Source organism: Camponotus floridanus, unplaced genomic scaffold (genome assembly GCF_003227725.1).
Source record: "Camponotus floridanus strain SB8 unplaced genomic scaffold, Cflo_v7.5 scaffold13, whole genome shotgun sequence".
Lineage (NCBI taxonomy): Eukaryota > Metazoa > Arthropoda > Insecta > Hymenoptera > Formicidae > Camponotus > Camponotus floridanus.
The window spans coordinates 1,910,631-1,933,730 of NW_020229248.1; the positions used below are offsets into that span (position 1 = coordinate 1,910,631).

The window sequence follows — 23,100 nt, forward strand, 5'->3', positions numbered from 1 at the left end:
TCCTCGATATATATTATATTTTTCAGTTATATAAATTAATTTTGACTCATTTTTGCTTGTATCTTTTTTTTATATATAAATATATTCCATTCCTTTCGTGGAATGCAATATTACATTTATTTGAGTCATGCAAATTTAACGAAATCTAAATTGCTCCGGACTCTGGACCGTCTGTTACTTCGCGATATCTCACGTATATCCCGTAGCGCTCTCTACCTGCCGTGTGCAGGATTAATTTGCAATGGTGTCTATAGTCTATAGGGTCCTGTCCAGTCCTATCTAGCCCTGCCCGAGGATTCAAGAAAGAGAAAGAGAGAAAAACGAGAGAGCGTCGATGAACGCATCCGCTCGTCATAACAAGAAGTGTGTTTTCGCACGATTAGGCTTCATTTCTCAACCCGAACGATTTTCTTATACAGTATTTTATCTGTAATTCCATCTCTCGTGCAATATCCTGTGTAATAAGACGGATGCGGCGCGCGTTGCGACGTCTGAATCACGATAGACAGGTAATTGAACCTGAGCTGAACCTGTTGAACGTGTCGCGCTGGAAATGTACGATATTTCAGAGTGAGTGAACTCCGAGAACAAATAACACAGAATGGCCTTTCTATGTCCTGTACGCATACGTCGCGGAAAAAAGAAAAAACGTAAGTAAAGAATACAGGAAGAGAGAAAAGAAAAATATGGTGTATTAGTGGCAGTTTGATCGCGTAAGGGCCAGTTGTCATATTCGGCTTTCTCGATCACCTGTTGCTCGAGACCGGTTATGCAGCTTCTAGCTCAAATTCTTCAAGAAGATACCCAAGCTGAGTTCAAGCACGCACAGCTTGTAATTTTCTTCTAAAATACAAAATATTAAAACATTAAAGAACATAAGAATATTAATTTTAAATTAATTACTATCACATATTAATGTGATAATAACATAATTATTTTCAAAAAATGTATTTTATAAAATTGATGATTATCATTTTTTTAAATTAATTTTTATCATTTTAAAAGACTATTTTAGAAATCATTTTTTAAATTTTTATTTCGAAAATATATTTTCATTGCAAAGTATTTAAAATTTGTTTACCTTATCGAAAAAGAAGAGAATTATATTTTTTAAATTAAATCTCTTTTAAGTCCGTCTCTATGTGCAAAATTTATTTATTGTAATCTTTAATTGTGAAATAGCTGGAGCACATAACTTTAACTTGGAGAAAGACTGTGTTGGAACAGGAGGCACAGGACTTGGTTTGAGTAATAGAGTATCATTGCCTCCTGGAAGAATAACTGGAAGTGCGAGTATCGAAACTCTCGTAAGGGTCGGTATTGAAAAAGAGAATGGACTTTCTCCAGACAGCAAAATGGTCATTGTGCATGATTTTACTCCTTGCGTCGACGACGAACTTCAAGTCAAAAGAGGACAGGTCAGTGATTAATTCACAAAATTTTTCTCTGAAAATTCCCTTTTACATTACTTTTAGATTACATTACAAATCATATATATGGCACATTATTTTTATCTTATGATAATTTTTATAATATGTATAAAAGTGTTGCTTTTATCTAATTTTACTCTTCCTAAAATCTCTAAAAAATATATAATAAAATAGAAAATGATATTCATTACGAAGAGATTAAACCCAATGTATATCAAAGTTTTTTTGCGTTTCAGATAGTGAATGTGCTTTACAGGGAAAACGATTGGGTGTATGTAATAGCGGCCGATACGCGCATGGAAGGTTTCGTGCCGCATTCGTATTGTGCACCGTATACGTCGCAATTGGCGGAATTGACACTAGCCAATAATGTGAAAAAAAAGCTGCCGCGATCCACCGAGAACGATTGTGATCTTCTTAGCACGGGCCGTTTGCAAGAGACACAACAGACTGATACCGGGTCAGCATCAGATTGCGAAAGTTACACACGGAATAATATTACTACCGCAGATCTCAACGTCAATCGTTCCAACATCACGCAATCTCAGAATTCCATACAGACTATATCATCTCAGCCAGATGTACATCCCTTCTTCAAGGTATTATTTGACTGACTGTCCCTCACTTAATTTAATATTCCGCCGGCTATTAAATTTTTAATCTCTAATAAAATTTATAAAAAATGTTTTCTCCAATATTAAAACTATGTCTAATTTATAAAATTTTGATAGTTTAATGAAATGGTAATTATAAATTAAATATTTTTTGTAATAATTATTAAATTATAAATTAGGTATTTTTTGTGATAATCATTAAATCTTATTTGACGAGAAAGCATAAATTTCTTACTATAATCTTTTGCATCTGATAGGATCCATCAGCTGGAAGGTATATTGTTCTTTATACATTTGTGGCGCGGGATGAGAATGACGTCAGTGTTGAAAGAGGCGAGTTCGTGACAGTGTTAAATCGCGATGATCCAGATTGGTTTTGGGTGCTGCGACATTGTGACGGTAATGAGGGTTTTGTGCCATCCGGTTTCGTCTATCCGGGTCATGTTCTTCATTCTTATACGACTGCCACCACAACTGCCACTACTGCCACTACGAATACAGCGTCCACGGAGGCTCATAGTCCAGGTTGGCTCTCTACATAATTGTCTATAAATCTTGAAAACTACATTCTAAAACTAAAACTACATTTAAAAAAAATACATGTGTATTAATAACAACCTTCGATGAAGTTTTCAAATTTCCGAGAATTCTATTTGTTATCAATTTATCTTCCACATAATTATTGAATTTATGGATTAATATTACTTACATTTTACAGGCAAAGGTATGATAAGCAATATAACGGGAGGTGGAGAATCGCTACAAAAAGGAGCACGAGATTTTCGGGATGAAACAACTGGCACAGAATTAGTGGTGCTTTACGATTATAAGGCGCAGGCACCAGATGATTTATCGGTGAAGCGGGCCGATTGGATATATGCGGATCTGGGAAATCAAACAGTCGATGGCTGGCTTTGGGCTTATGCGCCGAAGACTCGCAAATACGGTTTTATTCCCAAGGCATATGCAAGACCTCCTGCCATGACTAGCTTATGATTCGAACAATTAAAGATGAAAAGCCTGCTTTTTATACTTAAGTTGACAATAATGTTTTTTTATCTTCCTGTTTCTATATTGTACATCAAAGTAAAGATCGAGTAATAATTACAATTAATATTTTATTTAAATATTCACTTTCCATCCAGAAAGCCCAAGTAAGTAAAATAAAAAGCAAATGTAATATCGATAGACCTAAAAAATGAGTATTTTTAAAAGATGTATTTTTAAAAGATGAATAAGAATTCGCGCGGATACGGGATATAATCTACTCAATCTTTTCATTTGATTAGTTCATTTTTCTTATAATTTTATGCTACTACCATAGGTATACACATTCTTAGAAATAATACTTACAAATTAAGGGACAAATGTATACTTCACGCGTTAATATGTAACATGGGTTTAGTGTACAATAACATTTACATTAAGACTAGTACAGCCAAAAGTGATGTGGCTGATCAGTCCCTCATGGAGAACTATACAATCGCCAGCCAGAAAGACATCGCGCGGACATTGAGCGGCTCGCAAGGATGTTACAGGTCCTGTATAAGTGAGTGATCGGAATCCACGGTTTTCGATATTATCCACAGCCTATCAGGGAAATCAGTAAAATATTACACTTTTTTAAGCATTCGTGCATCTTCGTCTTATGTACGTAAATTGATTTGGTTGGATATACCTGGATACTACACCGAAGTCTGTCAACCGTATCGCCGACGTCCAATCCTGCAACCCAAGCAATGATCATATCCTTCTCGCACTGGCCTTCTCCACCGGCGTGCACCTCCTCGCAACACTCATAATTGTGATTGTTATGCAAGCGCGCAGCCAGTACTGGTAAAGGTAATCGATTTCGATACTTGGGATTCATCTGATTACCACCGAACAGTTTCGCTGTAGAATCTCTTATTGTAATAGAAATTGCGATTAGATGAGAATAAGACTTGTTTATATAATTAGTATGAATCAATTGGATATTTCAATGTATTATTTGCACACAAAATCCCGTTTTTCTCTAATCGATCAAATGAAACTCTATTTGTATATCTCGAGGTTTGTTTACATGAAAATTATTTTTATAAGAAATATCGCCGAAATATTGTATCGTATTTTTGTGTATGCAATATGCATATGATATATGGTGAAATATACTAACGAAAGCTTGCCGGACACCAGTAAGAGAGCTAGACATCGACTAGAATTGCAGGAGAGAGCTCCATAACTGACGATGAGCGTACTCTCGGTGCCAGGATCGACGTTGAGGATCGGCACTTCAGGATGATCAAAAAGGAAATGATGGGTGAGCGCTAAAAAGGCCACATTCTTCGAGCAGTCAAGCCGCGGACAACGTATGGGTCTGCGAGAACATTCGACGGAAGATACCAGAGAAGAACTTTTGACCTTAATCTCGGAGGCATATCGATTTATTGTGTCGTTTCTCTTCGTCGTTATCAGGTTGCGATAGCCATATTGCTGTTGGTACTGTCTTTCATAGCTCTTTGTTTGCTCCTCTTGCTGCGGATTGCCTCGATCATAATCAACGACTGCATACGAGGTCGTATCCGATTCATCATCTGTCGCCTCGAGCATTGTTCTATTCAAGTTACAGGCCCACCGATTGCGACGCAATTTCAGTGCGAAATGAGACGGTGGTTGCAAGTGCATCGATCTATCGTACATTCTCGAGGATACACGATCATTGTGATTTCTATTTTGTGAGAAACTTGTATACAATCTTCGAGACTGAGAGTTTTCTACGTCTACGAAAATTGAAAATGAAATATTTTTTTTTAGATATTTAAAAAAAATGTATTAGCTTGTAATGATAATTAATCGGTGCATATTTGATGGTCGATTTCCATCGATTAATTACTGTTACTATTATTATGCTTGATTTATTTATTTACAGACTTTTAAAAATATTCTTAGATTTTTTAAAAATTATCCTCGTTTTTAACATTGATTTTTTTGAAGAAACAAATAATTTAGACTGTAAAAAGTACCAATTTTGACTATATTCGCAAAGATATGATTTTGAAAAGTTCAAAAATATGAAAAAGAAATATATACATTTTCTGAAAATTCCAAAACTATTTTTAGCCACTTTAAATATAATGATGGCTAAAGATGATTGAATCTTTTAATGACCTGATCGAACGGAAAATTTTCGTACACAATGTTGACATAACAAATAGCTTTCACACGGATTTTGCTCGGAGTCGGCGAAACTTCCGCTGAAATTTATATCGTTGATGATAATGTGACAAATTGCGCATTCACCAATCTGCGCATCATTCTGTTCATTTTTTCCTCCTTTCTTTTCGTTTTGTACATCTGCGTCGTTTTCCTCGTCTTCATTAATTTCCTTTTCCACATCTTCCACCTCGTTCTCTGTCATTTTAGAGAGTTCTTTTCTTTTCTGCATCCCGTCGTTATCCGAATATTTCCATCCGGGATAAGAATAATTCAATTCCTACAACACAAATATATTTTACCCAAATAAAATAAATTCAACATTAATGGAATACTTATTGAAATAATCGAGTGAATAAAGCCATCATTATAAATGTGTCGCATTAATTACAAATTTATCATAATAATTATTTAATGTTTAGTTATTATATGTTTGATTATAATAATAATATAATAATAAACTCGCCAGAAATAAAAATTAGTCTATCCTTCTTATGTATTTTTTACAATGATTAATCCTTTTGAATTGCATTATTATATTATTGTAATTTCAAATTTATATAAATATATGTATAAAATTATTTTTTAAATAATTATTTTAATCATAATTGAAAAATCATTTTCTAATCTTTAATCTAAACTTTGGCAAATTGTAGAAACCGGTTATACGTGTCTTAGTTGTCTGCAATCTCGTGCGTACAGAGAGAGATTTCACATGCCTTGCGATGATTATTTATCACATGACTGTCGGCTTTGTCTTTATAATCAACTCTTTCGTTATCCGTTTGTTCGCGAAACATCGTCGATAATGCTTATCGCCTCGCTCGTTTTCTGATAATTTTTCGTTGATGACGTACTTTTCTTGCCAAAGATTAATTGATCTTCCAAGCCACGAGTATGGTCTACTCTCAAATACAAATTCAAAGTTTTCGATTTCTGAAATTCATCTTATGACAATCGTACAAAATCTATATTTTTATAAATGTTAATTATTTTGATAAAGTTTTTATATTAAAATCAAGATCTGAATTGAAATTTACTTAAACAAAATCTAATTTTATATTATTTATATTTGCTTTTTATTTTTAGCTATTATTTATTCATACAAATATTTTCGCTAAAAAATAATTCCAAATTAGTCAAGCAATTTATTATGATTATTGAATATGCTAGACATAATATATAATAAGCAATGACTTGCATGATGATCTTACCCAAAGAGATAGAAATAGAGAAAGAGAAAAGAGCTATTTTTTAATCAATTATCTTTACGGAATTAAAAGGAGATATTTAACAATGAGATAAATTTTTAAATTTTCAAGATGACTCTTGTGATGAGAAATATATTGAATAGTTGATTGAAGTCCAATTGAATGTTCTCGGTTCGCTGTAATTTAGTCCAAGAGAATTTATAGTTGTCAGAGCCAGAAAATGCTCAATATACGCACGGTATTTAGATCAGAAATATATATGAGGCCATTTTGACGTTTCAACGAACAAAGAAGAAACAAATACATACATACATATAACGATATCGGTATAGCATCCCTGCAAGAAAATTCAAGACATCCAATTCATTATGTTATTTCTTTACAGATTTTACACAACCTCAACTATGTCTCTTTACATTAATTGTAAGACAAGACGATAGACGGTTATCAATCTTTAGCTTTCATACATTTGTGTAATGTCATAATGGATGTGTTCCGCCGCGATATCTATCTGTTTGGGTGAAATATATTTATGATAGATATCCATTATTCGCGATATCCAACTATATAATTACTAAATATAAATTAAAGAAATAAGTTAATTGTAAATTAATAATTATCAAAAAAGCTTTTTTTACACTTTGTGTTTGTATAAAAAATCGCGCATCTAATTAATAAATATATAAATTTATCGCTAATATGAAATATAAATTTTATATTGAATATAAATTTAATTTAATTTATTGTTGTAGTAATTGTAAGCCGTATATGTAATAATAAAATAAACTGCACACAAGTATTAATTTGTTAAGAAATGTGTTTTATTAAAAAAAGCACATGTTAAAAAATTGGAAAACAATACGAATCATACATTGATCTGGTCGATTTTTAATAGCATGTATGTCTAATTGCAAATAATCGCGTAGATTTATTTTATTAATTTGTATTGTCAGACTTCTCTTTAATAATTACTTTCAAACTTTAATCGCTTTTTTATCGATTAAGTTTATTATTGATATAAGTAATATCAATATCTAGCTAATTCGTGATGATTGATATAATACATATATTATAAATTAACTTAACAGCGCACTTAAAAATCGACTGTTGCACAATCGATAGCGAAATCGATAAAGCTGAAAAAACGACTTTCATAAATGAAAACGTAAGAATACGTCATTTAAATTGCAACATTATCGCTTTTGCAGTTTTATTGTATGTACATAAAACGAATAAATTCTAAAATTCACAAATAATTAACAATTCTCTACTTACATGTTAGACGCAGAAATTGCTTATCACAAATAATCTATCTTATTGTATTGTACTTATTTCTTAATATCGTCCGTCTTCTTCGTCTCTGGATAATTGTTTACCAATTTGGGTCTGACGTTCGCCAATCTTTCCGCGCTAATCGCTTGTATATTGCCTAGATGAGAATTATCAAGTAACGTCTTTAGATTTTGTTTATCATCCAAATCGATCATGCTGCAACTTTTGCCTTTGATCGCCGACAACGCGAATGTTGGTCCGAAAAGCGATAGTAACGGTAACTCTTTAGTTTTTCTAGCAAAATGTTTAGGGATAGATTCTTCGATGAACCGTCCCATATTCTCGCTATTCGAGGATTTAGCAGACGATATTAATGGATTCTTTAGCTTCACCGGACTGGAATTGGCACTGCACGATGTATTCTTTTGTAAAGTATTAGAGCTAAATTGTGCTTGCAATCGTGTAATATCGTTTTGTGAGCTCATAAGATGTTGGCTAATGCCAGGAAACGTTAGAGAATGATTCTCTGAATCAAAAGGATGATGTCCTTCTGATAAATTAGGCTCTGCAGGCAGGAACTTGATATTGAAAGAATCTGTCATCGTAGATAAATTCGTAGATTGTACATGACTTGTATTGACTAAACTATCGTTTATATTACTACATTTATTTTTTTCTTGTTCTTCACTCGTAACATCAAGGTGATTAGAATAATCGTTAATATTCCAGCTGCTCTGTGCTTTCTTGTTCTTAATGTCGAGTTGACAAATTCTATTTGGCACATATTTCAACATATCTGCGCTTCCTGCTTTCTCAATATTCCTATTCTCGAAATTCGATGTACTTCTATTTACTGGACTATTATTTAGCGATTTTGTAGTATTGCTTGTTGAAGCGAATATCGATGCACCTTGTAATGTTAGCATCGAATTAATCATCGAGTATGATCTTTGCAAATGCGAAGAGCTGCTATCGATAAGTTCATTTTTCTCAAAAGTCTTCGGATCTTTAATCGATCTTTGAAGTTGCCTCTGCCATATTTCGGTGGGTAAGAAATTATTCGCCCTGCTGACATCAACGACGCTCCGTAGATCGGAAGAACTTTGCGCATCTCGTTTCCGGGCAAGCAAGGGATTTCCGATTGATAAGTGATTTAATTTTTCTATACTAGCTTGCAATTCTAACTCCCATTGCGTGAACTTGCTTTCGCTGCCATCCACAGACCTCTTATCAATGTGTTCCGTCTTCTCCTTTGTCAAACAAAATTCCTGTGAATTTCAGATATAGATAAAATAGACATCGATAATTTTAACATCCTATATAAGATACACAATTGTGTATTTTACTAACTTTGATATTATGTGGTTTTTCATTGTTTTCAATTTGGTTGTATCTAATTGGAGATATTTTACGACTGTTGAAATTGTTAAATTCGTTCTCATATTTTTGACATATATCTGAACCTATTAGTTCGGCACCGACACCAGGTTCTCGCGGTCCATTAGCTACAATATCTGAAACATAATATACTTAAAAAAATAAAGAAATAAAAAACTAGTTCATATATATTTCCCAAATATATTTCATAGTACCATCTTTTCGTTGTTGATGTATCTGATTACTAATGTTCTCCAATGTTCGAAGACTTGTGGCATAATTACGTTTAACTTCTTTAACGGTTTGCTGCAGATACTCTACTCTTTCCTTTTGCGTTGCTAACATCTGATCGCATTGAGCTTTCACCTCAAAATACGGTCGTGCTTTTATTATTGAACGTCGATGCTTTTCTTCTAATTGCAATAATTTCTTCTCAGCATCATGAAACAGCATCGCTCTTCTATGATGTTCTCGACCACATTCAGCTTTCTGATTTTCAGCATCCATGACCTATATAAAAGATATGTAACTACATCATGTAAATGAAACTTATCTTTTTATTATTATAAACCTGTCTTCATCATAAAGATCAATCATTGCTAAATTAATTTCAATGGAATAAACATGAATAGATAAAACATTAAAATATTTTCAATGATTTCAAATGCCTCATAACATTTTCAAAGATAACTGAATGTATAATGCGATTACATATGCATATTATACATTCTATTCTAATATTTACTTTCATAGTAGCATGATTGAGCATATCCTGCCATGCCTGATCGAAATTCCACTCATGCTGATGAGACATAAATCGTGCTTCGGCCAAAGCAACCGTTTCTTTTGCAGCTGCATGAATTTCGCTGGCTCTTTGAAACAGCTGCGCTTGTTGCTGACATTGCACCTGCAAATTGCATACAAAAAATATTATTGTTTCATTTACATAATAATTCAGCTAGTTACAATTTAAGTGAAATACAATGCAAAATAATTGATTAATTAATCTATAGTATAAACATAAAGAATCATTATATTCAAAATAAAGTGTTAGCTATTTATTATATTATTATACATATTAATATTAATATTATACATATCTAAAGTAAATGAATAAATAAATAAATAAATAAATATATATATATATATATATTCTTTTAGCTATGTATATATACATAATCCATCTCATATATGTATATATATAAATATGTATATAAGTATATACATGCACATTTATTGAAATAGTAAATCAGTATTATACAATTTTTAATATATCATTTTCTAAGCTGTTTTTTATGAAATAAGAAAATTAGATTTTGATTATATTTATACCTGAGCTTGACGAGCCATCTCCAGTGCTTCGTAGTAACATCTCGCTTTTTCAATACAACTAATACCAAGTTTATCAGTAATTTCTTTCAATCTCCTTGTCGTATCAGAAAGAAGCTGTCTAAAAGCAGTATGAGCTTCCTAATAAATAAATTAAAGATCAAATTAATATTACTAGTATATTTTATCTAAATATTGTTTTTCCTGTATATCATAAATGTATATATATATATATATATATATATATATATATATATATGTACATATATGTATGTATTTATGTATGTATGAATATTATTATAGATGAAATATTATTTCTCTCTCTTACATCCAATTCAGTTTCCAATTTATTTATATCGTCTGTTGCATTGTTCAAGTTTTCCAACTCGATCTAAAAGAGACACAAATATTATAATCCATTTTATAATTTGAAATGTTAAAGAGATCATATCTATAAACATTTAGTTTAGAATAACTCTCTTAGATTTTAATAAAAATACACTCAATCAATTTCTCTTCACGCAAAAATAAAGATTTAAAAAGTAAAAATCATTATTCAAAGCTATAAAAAAGTTATTAAGTGTTAAAGATACTTTCAAAAATTAGAAAATTTATAATGATGATAATGTCGTTGTAAGCATGTATTGTAATAGAAAAGTATATGAAATTTGAAAACAAGCTTTTACATGATTTTCTTATTTATTAAATCCATTTATAAAATATTCTTATGATTGTATTATATATATATTTAAAATATAAAACGTATAACGTAAAATACACTATTACTATAAAATTTCTATCTATTACTATCTATTATTATAAAACTTCAAAATTGTATTATTCTGTTGTGCAGCTCACGTTTATGCTTATTGCATGACAGATGTTCTAATCTTCGAAAGTATCATCATTAGCTTAATAATGTTTTTTACAGAGCATCAAACGATTTTTATTTTCCAAATCTTTACACAAAAATAAGTCGATTGAGTACATTTTTATCAAAATCTAAGAGGGTCACTTTAATCTAAATATTTACTGATTGAAAAAAATCTCAGAAATCTCATGTTAAAAGGCTTTTTTTCTCTGGATAAGATATGGCAAAGAAAAACTGCATACATTCATCGCACATTTATGCAAGATAATTGCTCTCAATTAAATATCGTTTACTATGCAAAATAATTTCTTTCAACAGTACATTGTCACTATAACGATTTAAACGATCGAATCACTCATAATCGGACGCATCTTACATCCGTGCAAAGGAAGGAAAGTGAAAGCAAAATGGGACGATGTACCAGGCAGTGTTAGACACTGGGCGCTCGCAAAACATAACCTAACCTGATCGTTTTACGGGCGTAACCCGCCTGTAAACAGCCGAGATCAATCGCGATCCGGATAAGATTTTGGAATAATAACTCGATAATAATTACCTGTATACGCGGATCCAACGCGTCTACACCGTTTCCCGCAATGTCCATGTTTCGGTCACTTTTACAGGCGGTATTTATTGCGCGGATCGAGAGTAATGTCAACTCAGGATCATCACGAGTGCGTTGTATTCTACGGTTTGAATTGGCACTGACTGAGGAACATGGCTCAATCACACTCTCACTGTCATAAACTGAATGAGTCTTTATTCAAATATTTGATTGCAAATATTGATGACACCAGACAAAGATTGTGAATCCAAAGCAATCCAAACAAAGTGCGCAATACGTACTCAACTCGTCCGTTCCCGTCCACGGGCGGCAACGGACTCCAAGAACAAGACTGTGAACTAGCTCGCATCAAAGATTTTTTAACAATAAATGCAGTTTCGAGTGCACTTGGATTGCGACGCCACTGAGCTCTACAGTATATTGGAGCAAGCCTTCCTTTACTGTCTTATAGAAAATCAGAATTGCAAAATTAGAAAGAGACCAGTATATACCTCTGAATGGATTTTCGTCTCTCTTTACTTTACTATCCGAACTAAAAATATTTTTCATCAAATTTAATAATAAAAGCGATATGCAGTTTCTTCATAAATAATGTTTAGGTTTTATTTATGAATTTAATAAAATTAGAAATAATTGTAAATTATTTAATTTTCTTTCAATTTGTAAAGTACAAGAAAGCATCATTAATGCCTCAACAACCGGATATTAATATTCAAGAATGAATCGTTTGAAAGATTTTTTAGTTGCCCAAAGCGTATTTTTCCTCGAGAAAACAAAATTGAATTAATTAATACATTATTCTATAATTTATTATATCATTATATTATATTAATTAATTATGTATAAATGAATCAAATTAAATAATGTAATAAATATTAAATTTAAAATATTATGGTTAATTATATCGTTTAACAATATATTTTAGAATTTAAATATTTGTAGCTCAATAATTGCCGACATTGATGAAGTTCTTCACTGAAAATGAATCCTGAAATATTAGGAAATTATTAGGCAAATATAATCAAGTTGGAGGTAGCATAACTAGCAAAATTACTTAACTAAATTATCAACCGTTGAAAATCTATCTTTAGCGGTAGCTGATATAAATAAATTTTTTATTTTAAATTTTTAAATAACATTTTGTGGTTCTCTCTTTCCTTCTCTCTACACACATACACACACACATGACAACGAGATCGTAATATGTAAATAATAACGCGTTACTGTTTATGTCAGCAAGGCTGAATATATTATTGGTAATTCGTTGCCGAAATATTCTATGCTAAAGGTATTAATCAAATTAATCATCGTTTCTTCGATTATAGAAGAAAGTATTTATTTATTATTGGTGCATTTTGCGCGGACTATTAAAGAAAATATTCAAAGACGTGGAAAGATAGACAAAATTCAAAATTTATTTAATTTTAATAAGTATTGTTAGAGAAATTATTATAATAAGCATTAATAATCGAGCATTAATTATTATAGCATTAATTATTAAAGCATTAATTATTATAAAATTAATATAATAAGCATTATAAAAAATTATATTAATATATTTAATTATATTAATATTATTTAATTTTAATAAGTATTATTAAAGAAATTATTATAATAAGCATTAATAATCGAAAGCATTAATTCTTTTATTCCCTTTTATATCCTTTTGTATCCACTGTTTTAATTTTTATTCAGAAATAATTAATGATTACGATTCGATAAGGATTTATCATTGCGATACAGTTTTATGTCGTTTTTCATAAGTTAATTATTTTTTAATTATTAATAATAATAATTATATCAAATTATTTCGAATACTTTATTAATATTTCAGAATTTCAATATTTACAGTTCGCGGATTACCGCGATTTAACTCCCTCGACGTCGATGATTTTCAAGCTGCAAATATATTCTGAAATATTAGGAAAGTATTAAGCGAATATAATCGAATAGGAGCTAACACTAATAGATACCGAACAGTCGATCGGTATCTTACCGATCGTCGACAACGCAGCGAACTACTGCTAAAGGTAGTTTTCAATGGTCGATAATGTAGCTGGTTATTTTGTTGGCTGTGCTACCTCCAACTTGATCATATTCGCCTAATAATTTTCTAATAATTTCAGGATACGTTTCCAGTGAAGAACTTGACATCAATGTCGGCAATTAAAGAACGTAGAAACCACGTGGATGGGACAGTCTTTTTTGAAAAAAACAATCTTATTCCTTTTGCAAGAGATTTACAGAAATTTTATCGTCTTTTTTTCTGAATAAAAAATTAATTCATGGCGAAAGTAACTATTTTAATTTATTTAAGAAATTAGTTGAATTAAAATAATAATTCTCTTCTGTTGTCTATGACTATTTAATATAATCATCAATTTTATTCCAATCATTTACTCGAGCTATCAAACCAATTTAAAAATCATATTAAAAATTCATGCAACAGGACATTTTTGTCAATTATTATTTTTAAATTTTTTTAGTCAAATTTACTTTAATTATTAAATTTTCAAATATTAATTTCTGTTAATTTTTATTTTTTAATCGTAAAATACAAATTTGTGATTTATTTTTTATTATTAAATTTTTCTATTATGGAACTTGGCTGAACGAAGATGTGATCTCATCCATTGCCATTCGTAATATCAATGTTTTCGATGGCTCGTGAGCTTCGGTACCAAATCTGTCTTCATAGATTACCGTTCTGTTGCTTAGTATTAATACTGACATCTTTAACATAATTATATTTTCTGTTTTTTTTTAATATTTTATTTCTTAATTGAGAAAACCATGTATCTTTGTTTTATCTCTTATAAAAAAATAATAAAAAGAATAAAAAAGATAAATAGAAATACTCTGTGGAACTTTCCGATAATTTATATTAAAATTAAATTTTTATTCTTCTAGAAAGCATATAATTATAAATAGTAAAAAAAAGTAAAAAATAATTAAAAGAGTAATATTTTGTATAGTATACTTGGATTGCAATAAAAATAACTAAGAATTAAAAGCTTTAGAATTAATTGTATGTTGCCGATACATATATACATTTCTTGTGATATTTAATAAGAAAATAATAAACAAATTGCTCTCAGCAATTTAAACAATAGCAACAATAACAATAACATAAAGAAAGGTTATGAGAACTAGCACAGATATTATGCACACAAGAAATTACAAAAATATTAAATTAATGAATAATAAGAAATTTAGTAAATAAATGATTGTGATGACTATATCAGGATTGTGATGACTATATATGATAATACGTGCAATTTTGAAAGTTTTTTTATTTGTCGTAATAACTTTATTTTATTTATTAATAATCTATTTATATTCGTTGCGATTTATTATTTGTATTCATTATATTATTTGTTGCGCTGAAGGTAATCAAAAAAGGGCCGAAACATTCGCGATTCCAATAGCTTTTAATAACTTTATTTAATAAATTTGTTATTACTTATTAATTTATCTTTATAATTTCTTGTATGCATAATATCTGCATTGGCTGTCATAGCCTTTCTTTATGTTGTTATTTTTTCATATTTAATGATATAAGTGTAAGTATACACACACATCTAAATGTTAATTTCAAGATTAGTTCATTTTGATGCATATTATATATTTTGTAATTAAAATAAAAGTATTTTATATTAGATATTCACACATAATAAAGTTAATGAGAAACTTTAGATGAAGGATAAACTTTAGATAAAGGAAACCTCTTTTTCCAATTTTTTCACAAGGTCGGAAATGACGAAATCGACCTTGTAAAGCGTGACAAGAACATAGTTGTGACAGTCGCTTTCACAATATACTGCAGATAACATCCACTCACTGATTGCAATGCGTTACTTCGAAACGATGCAAGAATTAAAATTACATTTTAGTTTATAATTATGAATCATTAATGAAATGAAGAATAATAAAATATTTTTCTCTCTTTCTCGCATTGAATAACATAAAACATAAAATAATACAATTCTTTCAATTCCTATTAAAATGTTACTTCTATTTATTATTCATATTTCATTTTTTAATATTTAATATCATTATTATGATATTTACTATCATAATAACTTTATAATTAGATCCGAATATTTTAAAGTTTAATTTTTTAAAAGCATGAGACAAACAATTTCTCACCTTTATTAACTTTGTCTTCTAACTTTGAATCAAAATATGCTAAAAGTAAATATCACAAAGAAAATTACTGGATTAAATTAAATATGCTACATAAATCTTTCCAGATTTGTTTTTCAAATATAGAAATAAAAATTCAATTTTTACATTAAATTTAAGATAAAAAATGATTATTAAAAGTTTAACTTAACATTTTCTAATCTGTTTAACTTTAGCAGAATTTATGGAGTTTCTTCAAAAAGAAAAAAAAGACAACCTCTTTTATTAACAATAAGTACACTTTGACGAAAATTTCAGCAGAGTATCAAAATCATTCTTCATCATTCGTGACTGGCAAAGCTGAACAAATAAATTTATTTATTTACTATATAACTTCGCGATCCATCACTTTCCATTCTCCGAGTGATGACCGGGTTTCTCAAGGGTCGAGAATGCACGAGGATGCACACATGGAGATGTCACGTTATCGCGCGACTCCTACGTGCATCGCAGAGACGTGATACGTATAAAACGCTGATGATCAAGATTTTCGGTGCTCTGTTATGTGTGCGCCGTCACGATGCCATTGTCGATGATATATCAACGCTGGATTTTCATCACGATAATTTTCCTGAACTCTTGCCTATCGTTGGCAAATGCGTTCACCAAACCCGACGACAATCCCGACATCGCGCTCACGACGGTAAGTTACTCTCATCATAAGCTTTTCATTATAAGTAGGTATAATTATGTAAATAGATATAATCATCACGATATAATGGATCCAGATGTAAGATATGGTGCAATAGTGAATGGGATCTTGAATGTCAGTTAAACTTACGTAATATGCGCATGAACTTAGTCTTTTAGCTTAATATTTAACATGCTTGTCTATACTTGACATTCAAATGTGTGTATTTTTCAAGAAAATAGACAAATACTTATAAAATGGCCAAAAATATATTTAAAGTACACGCTAATGATTTTTAAAAAGTTCAAATTTCTTCCATAATTATATTTTTATACATTTTTTCTAGAATTCTATTTTAACTTTAACTAAGGGGAAAGTTACTTTATAAAAGTAATAACTCATTACTTATTTTAAAAAATAATATAGAGAATTAATGTAATTTAAAAATTGTCTATTAATTTTTACAAAAATTTAATGCTCCTTATGTATGTTGTTTCCGTGGAAATTAAGCCGCTTAAATTCATAAAATAACGAAAGTAACTGAATTTACATGCTCGCTATGGAAAATTGTAACAACTTTTTTTGCTAGAAACAAAATTTGTAATACTATCATTACAATTACAGGAAAAAAAACTGAAATAGAAACGGTTATTTCTCAATCTTGATTTTAGTTATATTATCTAAAATATGAAATAAAAGCGGAATAATTTATATTAATTTATATTCTTAATATTATCTTTATTAATATTTATATATTTTTTAATAAATATGTAAATATATTTCTTCCTTATACTTCATTAAAATGTAGTAAAATATATAGCAGAATATATCTCATAAATGCTATTATATATCTTATGTGTCGGATAGCCCGAACTGGTGACGAAATATGGATATTCTTTGGAGATTCACGAAATCCTTACAAAGGATGGTTATGTTCTGCAATTGCATCGAATACCACGTGGCCGGGATGATAAACAGGAAGCAAGATCCAAGATAAGAACACCGATACTTTTAGTGCACGGATTAGCAGGTAGTTCCGCCGATTGGGTCCTTATGGGACCCGAAAAGTCCTTAGGTATGCTTATGCAAATTTTTTTCGGATTGTTAAAAACGTTGTTTCTCATATAATATTTATGATATATATATCCATATATGTTTAGCGTAATTATATTTATCAATATAACTATAAAATTATATAATATAAAGGTAATATTAATATTTGTTAAATGAGGGAAGATTATGATCTATCATTTTTATCTATTATTTTTAGCATATATATTAGCCGATGCAGGTTACGATGTATGGCTTGGAAATAATAGAGGAAATATTTATTCGAGAAATCATATCTCGTTGTCGCCGACAGATCGAGCTTTCTGGAATTTTAGGTAGAAATCCTAAAAAAACAGCCATAATTTTATGAGAGAGAAGAATTGTTCATCACATACAAATCTTTCCTTTCTTAACTCAATACATATTTATATTTAGTCTTTTCAATAAAGTGCAAAATTTAAAATAAAAGTTAAGTCCTTTTAAATTAAATTTTTAAAATTTTTAGATTTAAAATAAATATTAAAATATACACATATGCATTATATACGCGCATATATGTGTACTATATATATATTAATATTTACTTTAAATTTGAAACTAAAAAAATTTAATTTAAAAGAATTTAAAACTTTTAAATTTAACTTTTAATTTAACTTTTAATTTAACTTTTAAATTTAAAATCTAAAATAGAAAGTAAATAAGAAATTAAATATTTAAAAAACATGTATGTATTTCAGTTATCATGAACTTGGCATTTACGATCTTCCTGCGATGATCGATTACGTTTTAGAGATGACGGGATACGAGAAAATTTTCTATGTCGGTCATTCGGAAGGTACCACGCAGTTTTGGGTAACAGCATCAGAAAAACCCGAGTATAATTCGAAGATCACTTTAATGATAGCCTTGGCACCCGCAGCTTTCAGTGGCAACCTTCGTGGACCGATTACAAAACTCGCTAAATTATCTTATCTTGGCGTGGTGTGATACAAATAAACTTAAACATTAATAAATAAAAATTTACAATTGACCCAAGATTTTCGATTTTCTGTTTTTTTTTACAGTGGATCGGTGAAACTTTCGGTTATCCAGAATTCCGTTCCCGGTCCGCCTGGGGAAAATTCGCGTCGAATCTATTCTGTCAAAGCATGGCGTCCACACAATTCATCTGCAGTAATATTTTATTTTTGGTCGTGGGATTTAGCCGCGAGGAATTAAATACAGTGAGAGCACGATATTTATATTTCGTCGATTTCCAGTTTCTACCCAACATCTCTTTTTTTTCATTCATATTATTGATTAATCTTTTCTATTCGTTTGAATAGGAAAATCTGACAGTTATCATAGGTCATGTGCCCGCTGGTGCTTCCTGGAAACAATTCGTACATTATGGTCAAGGATACATTAATGCAGGTAATATCATTAAAATTGTTATACGAAGAAAGGAAAAGAACTTTTGAATATTCGATATATTATATATGTATACAAGCAACATATATATCAAACTTCGAGCAAGTTTTTCTCTCTTTCTAAAAAAAGAACTTTAAAATATATTTTAGGACGCTTTAGACAATACGATTATGGTGATATCGACAAAAATCTTCGAATTTACAACTCAACGACACCGCCGGATTATCAATTGGAAAAAATCACAGCGCCAATCGTTCTCTTCAGCAGCGATAATGATTGGCTGGCAACTACAAAGGTATATCTTATGATTAAAAAAATATTCTTTTTGCAAAAATTAAATTTAATTTGTAGAAATAAACTTTGCAATTATTTATTTTTTTCTCCTAAACGTATACTAATTTAATATTATATATGATTAAAGTTCATTAGAACCAAAACTATTGATCACTTATTATTAGTATAGTAGTCATTATTATTATCTTTCTAATTCTTTTTTTAATTCAAGGATGTGGAACTCTTATCTAGCAAACTCAATAGCATCGTGCTTCATTACAAGATTTCCATGAATATCACCTTCAATCATTACGATTTTATGTGGGGAAAATCCTCTCTGCAAATAGTGTCGCAACCTATTTTACAACTGTTAGACCAATATCAATAGTGGTATACTTCTTAAACTAAAAAAAATGTTTCCTTAATAAAAAAAGTTACATAGAGACAATAAAATAAATATGTAATGAATCGATCTAATTTATTGTTATTAATGTTATTATATAGTATACGTTGCGTTCGCATATATAATCTGTACTTGTCTATAACTTTACTTCTCCGGACTTCAGAGCACTGTTGTGAAACATGCTAATATATATATATATATATATATATATATATATATATATATATATGTACTAATATAAAGTAACTTTGTTTATAGAGTATAGTACTTTTCTTGTATTATATCTTGTATTATATACTGTCGCGTTCTATGTACATTTATATACAAACTCCATCATAATCAATCTTGCGATCACTGTATGTAAGAAACTACATTTGCGATAATTTCTCGCGATCGCATAAAGCCGCCACTATATAATTATAAACTTATAACTTCTAATCGCACTTGAGCAGCATCCAGAAAGATATCTTATCCGCTTCAAAATTGTTTTGTTGAAATATATATATATATAGTATGCCTATCCTGGAAGAAATAGACAATAGTTCTGCTTTTCGCGACTGTTGCTTTAAGTAATTGATTTACTTCGCTTAATGTGATTTTTTACTATTATTAGATTTATATATTATCCTATGTTAACTTACGCTGTACTTGTTTATTATATATAGTTAAAATTATTCATGCGGAAATATGGATGAGCCAGCTCGCATATTTCAAGATCAAGTGCAACTCGAAAAAATAATTTTGGAAGAATAATTTGAAAACATTTTAATAAATATAAATAAAATTCTCCCCCTGTAATTAAAAATAAAACTGTTTAAAAATTAAAAGTATAGCTTATCTCTTTTTTATTTTATACAGTCTTACGTCTACAAGAGTTTAAATCGGAAATAAAAATAAAATAGTGAATCAGTCGCACTTGAAAATTGCTCACAAATTGCATAATATATAATAATATACATATCGAGTTATATATTGCATGATATGTATTAGTTTATGTTAGAATAGATCAAATGGGAAATTGTCGATCTATGATCACGTGATCTACGAAAATTTGTATGAATTGTCTTCGATCGCGGTGAAACTTTATTTATTACACAACTGGAAATAAATAGAATTTTTATCGCGTTGTCAGTCCGTTGCTACGATGTATGTTTGTATACCAGTGAAAAGTTGCGTATAAATCATAATCGATACTTGAGCTCATGTATTGGCCACTTGAGATCCACCCAAAATGATATCTGCCCTCGCGATAAAAGTAATAACTTGATTCTAATTAAGTTTTTACAAAATTCAACGACATATAAATCTCACACAATAACATTTTAATATAATTATAAAATGTATTAATAACCAAATAACTCGTGAATTATTATTCTCATCTAGTTTAAGTATTAAAAAATTATGTTACTCTGTGAGATATAAGGATATCTTAAGATATATTACAACAATCATAATTTTAACGAGATAATATTACGATAGAGAAAAACTTGCAAACGACAAAATTATATATTAGATTAATATAGATTCGATAGAATTAATTCTAATATATGCTTCTTTCCCTCTTGCACCATCACACACGCGATTAGGCAAATTGATATATTAGTAATAAAATGACATAGACAGACTGTGCAAAAAAAAGGAGTTGAAGTCTCTTTAGATTAATGCTCTTTTTAGAATGAGCATCTATTATTTTGCTAACAATTATCTTATTATATATACTATACATATGTATCTATTACACATACATGTATAATAGTTTTTAAATGTAAAGTAAAAACTTATAATATTAAAAAAAGTGTAAATTATTAATATAAATTCTTAGAGTAAAAAGATGAAGATAAAAAGAATGATATCGTGAAATATTGTATCAAAAAAAAAGATTTCTCTTGCAAAAATATAGTTTTTTGATTTGGAAAATATGCAGCCTCTTTGATACGCAAACATATACGAAAAGCAAACGAAATACAATCGCGTTTGTGGTGGAGCATGAGGTGACTGATTAATTTTTTTGCATACAGGGATTATTTTATTTGTAACAAGTTAAAGGAACATAATCACAATCCTCGCATGTCCATGGATATTACATGTTGACAGTTACTGCACTTGATAGCCTGTCATTCGTATTTATGTATTCGAAAATCAATATAATTTCCATATGCGGAGAAAATAAATCAAATTTTATACATATATACATATATATAGCACGTATGTATTTATGTATGTATGTATGTATGTGTACGTGTTATATGTATGTATATATGTGTGTATGTGTGTGTATATATATATATATATATATATATATATATATATATATATATAACATTAATGCAATTACTCAGTAATAATTATGAGGCCATCTGTTCTTAAATACATCATCAATAACATACGCGTGGCACTTTTGCCATCACGGACGAAAGAAGGCACGCGTATAATCAATTCTCATCAATTCTGCGAAATGAGATGCATTTAATTAATCCGCTCTGACACACTTTTCTCCTTGATTGCTCAGTGAAGACAAAATGCACCATGTCAATTTATATCTCATTTAGATTGTGTAACAAATCTTAAAACAGTGTCCCTTTCGCTTTTTGATATTATGTACTCTATAATAATTAAATGCAACCCTCGCGCTCTCGTTAATATTTTATCTATAAATATTACACATACACACACACACGCACACACATAACTGTTACATATTATATATAATATATTATAAACATATATTATATATAGTACATAAATAACATATATTACAAATAACACAATTTATACGTATATGTATGTATGTATGGCTTATGTGTACAATTAATAATTTATAACATATAATAATATATAATCTCATCTCTTTTCTCTTACATCTTTTCTATTATACCGTTCTGTCACATTGAAATAAAAACAGTCTTTTAATATTTCAGAAATTTACAAACATAAATAATATATTTGTCAAAATTGAGTTTTTTATAACTTTAATCTTTTTATTCAATTTAGATGCATAAAATATGACAAAAATATATTGTAACTGCAACAGAACATGTATATATTTATATTACAATTATTAAATTTGAATTAGTTCACATTAATGTGCAAAATAAGAAATGTGAGTGTAAAAGATTAATTAAAAAAAAGACGCAAATTACACACATGCGTGCGCGTGCGTATTTTGCATACATTATTGCATACATTATTTACATACATACATACATACATACATATATACATACATACATACATATATACATACATACATACATACATACATAGAAATACATACGTAAATCATTCAT

The 23,100-nt window shown here is 29.5% G+C and overlaps 4 protein-coding genes across 10 annotated transcripts; 2 read left to right on the forward strand and 2 right to left on the reverse strand.

Moving 5' to 3' along the window:
• Positions 1-461: 461 nt before the first annotated feature.
• LOC105255086 (SH3 domain-containing protein Dlish) lies at positions 462-3,476 on the forward strand. Its single transcript, XM_011264161.3, has 5 exons — positions 462-650; positions 1,183-1,418; positions 1,667-2,029; positions 2,302-2,569; positions 2,763-3,476. Exons 1-5 carry the CDS (start codon positions 602-604, stop codon positions 3,038-3,040), a joined length of 1,194 nt encoding a protein of 397 aa, XP_011262463.1. The 5' UTR covers positions 462-601; the 3' UTR covers positions 3,041-3,476.
• LOC105255106 lies at positions 3,400-6,821 on the reverse strand. Of its 5 annotated transcripts, none has more exons than XM_025405989.1 (5): positions 6,756-6,821; positions 5,192-5,516; positions 4,200-4,803; positions 3,723-3,948; positions 3,400-3,634 (listed from the first exon to the last, which is right to left on the reverse strand). In XM_025405989.1, exons 1-5 carry the CDS (start codon positions 6,780-6,782, stop codon positions 3,446-3,448), a joined length of 1,371 nt encoding a protein of 456 aa, XP_025261774.1. In that variant the 5' UTR covers positions 6,783-6,821; the 3' UTR covers positions 3,400-3,445. The 5 variants fall into 5 exon arrangements, with proteins under 5 accessions (XP_025261774.1, XP_025261773.1, XP_019884272.1 ...); XM_025405988.1 differs by lacking the exon at positions 6,756-6,821 and adding an exon at positions 5,956-6,203; XM_020028713.2 differs by lacking the exon at positions 6,756-6,821 and adding an exon at positions 5,937-6,203.
• Positions 6,822-6,886: 65 nt separating this feature from the next.
• On the reverse strand, positions 6,887-12,294 carry LOC105255107. Of its 2 annotated transcripts, XR_003122396.1 has the most exons (8): positions 11,853-12,294; positions 10,754-10,816; positions 10,429-10,566; positions 9,842-10,003; positions 9,312-9,606; positions 9,070-9,233; positions 7,723-8,987; positions 6,887-6,958 (listed from the first exon to the last, which is right to left on the reverse strand). XR_003122396.1 is itself a non-coding variant. In XM_025405987.1 (7 exons), the coding sequence occupies exons 1-7, from the start codon at positions 11,898-11,900 to the stop codon at positions 7,776-7,778; spliced, it is 2,082 nt and encodes a 693-aa protein (XP_025261772.1). In that variant the 5' UTR covers positions 11,901-12,294; the 3' UTR covers positions 7,280-7,775. The 2 variants fall into 2 exon arrangements, 1 of the variants encoding a protein (XP_025261772.1); XM_025405987.1 differs by lacking the exon at positions 6,887-6,958 and having other exon boundaries at positions 7,280-8,987.
• A 4,269-nt stretch (positions 12,295-16,563) lies between these two features.
• LOC105255108 (lipase 3) lies at positions 16,564-19,986 on the forward strand. Of its 2 annotated transcripts, none has more exons than XM_011264203.3 (8): positions 16,564-16,689; positions 17,545-17,752; positions 17,948-18,062; positions 18,465-18,708; positions 18,792-18,950; positions 19,053-19,140; positions 19,287-19,432; positions 19,643-19,986. In XM_011264203.3, exons 1-8 carry the CDS (start codon positions 16,567-16,569, stop codon positions 19,796-19,798), a joined length of 1,239 nt encoding a protein of 412 aa, XP_011262505.1. In that variant the 5' UTR covers positions 16,564-16,566; the 3' UTR covers positions 19,799-19,986. The 2 variants fall into 2 exon arrangements, with proteins under 2 accessions (XP_011262505.1, XP_025261798.1); XM_025406013.1 differs by having other exon boundaries at positions 18,465-18,705.
• The last annotated feature ends 3,114 nt before the right edge of the window (positions 19,987-23,100 follow it).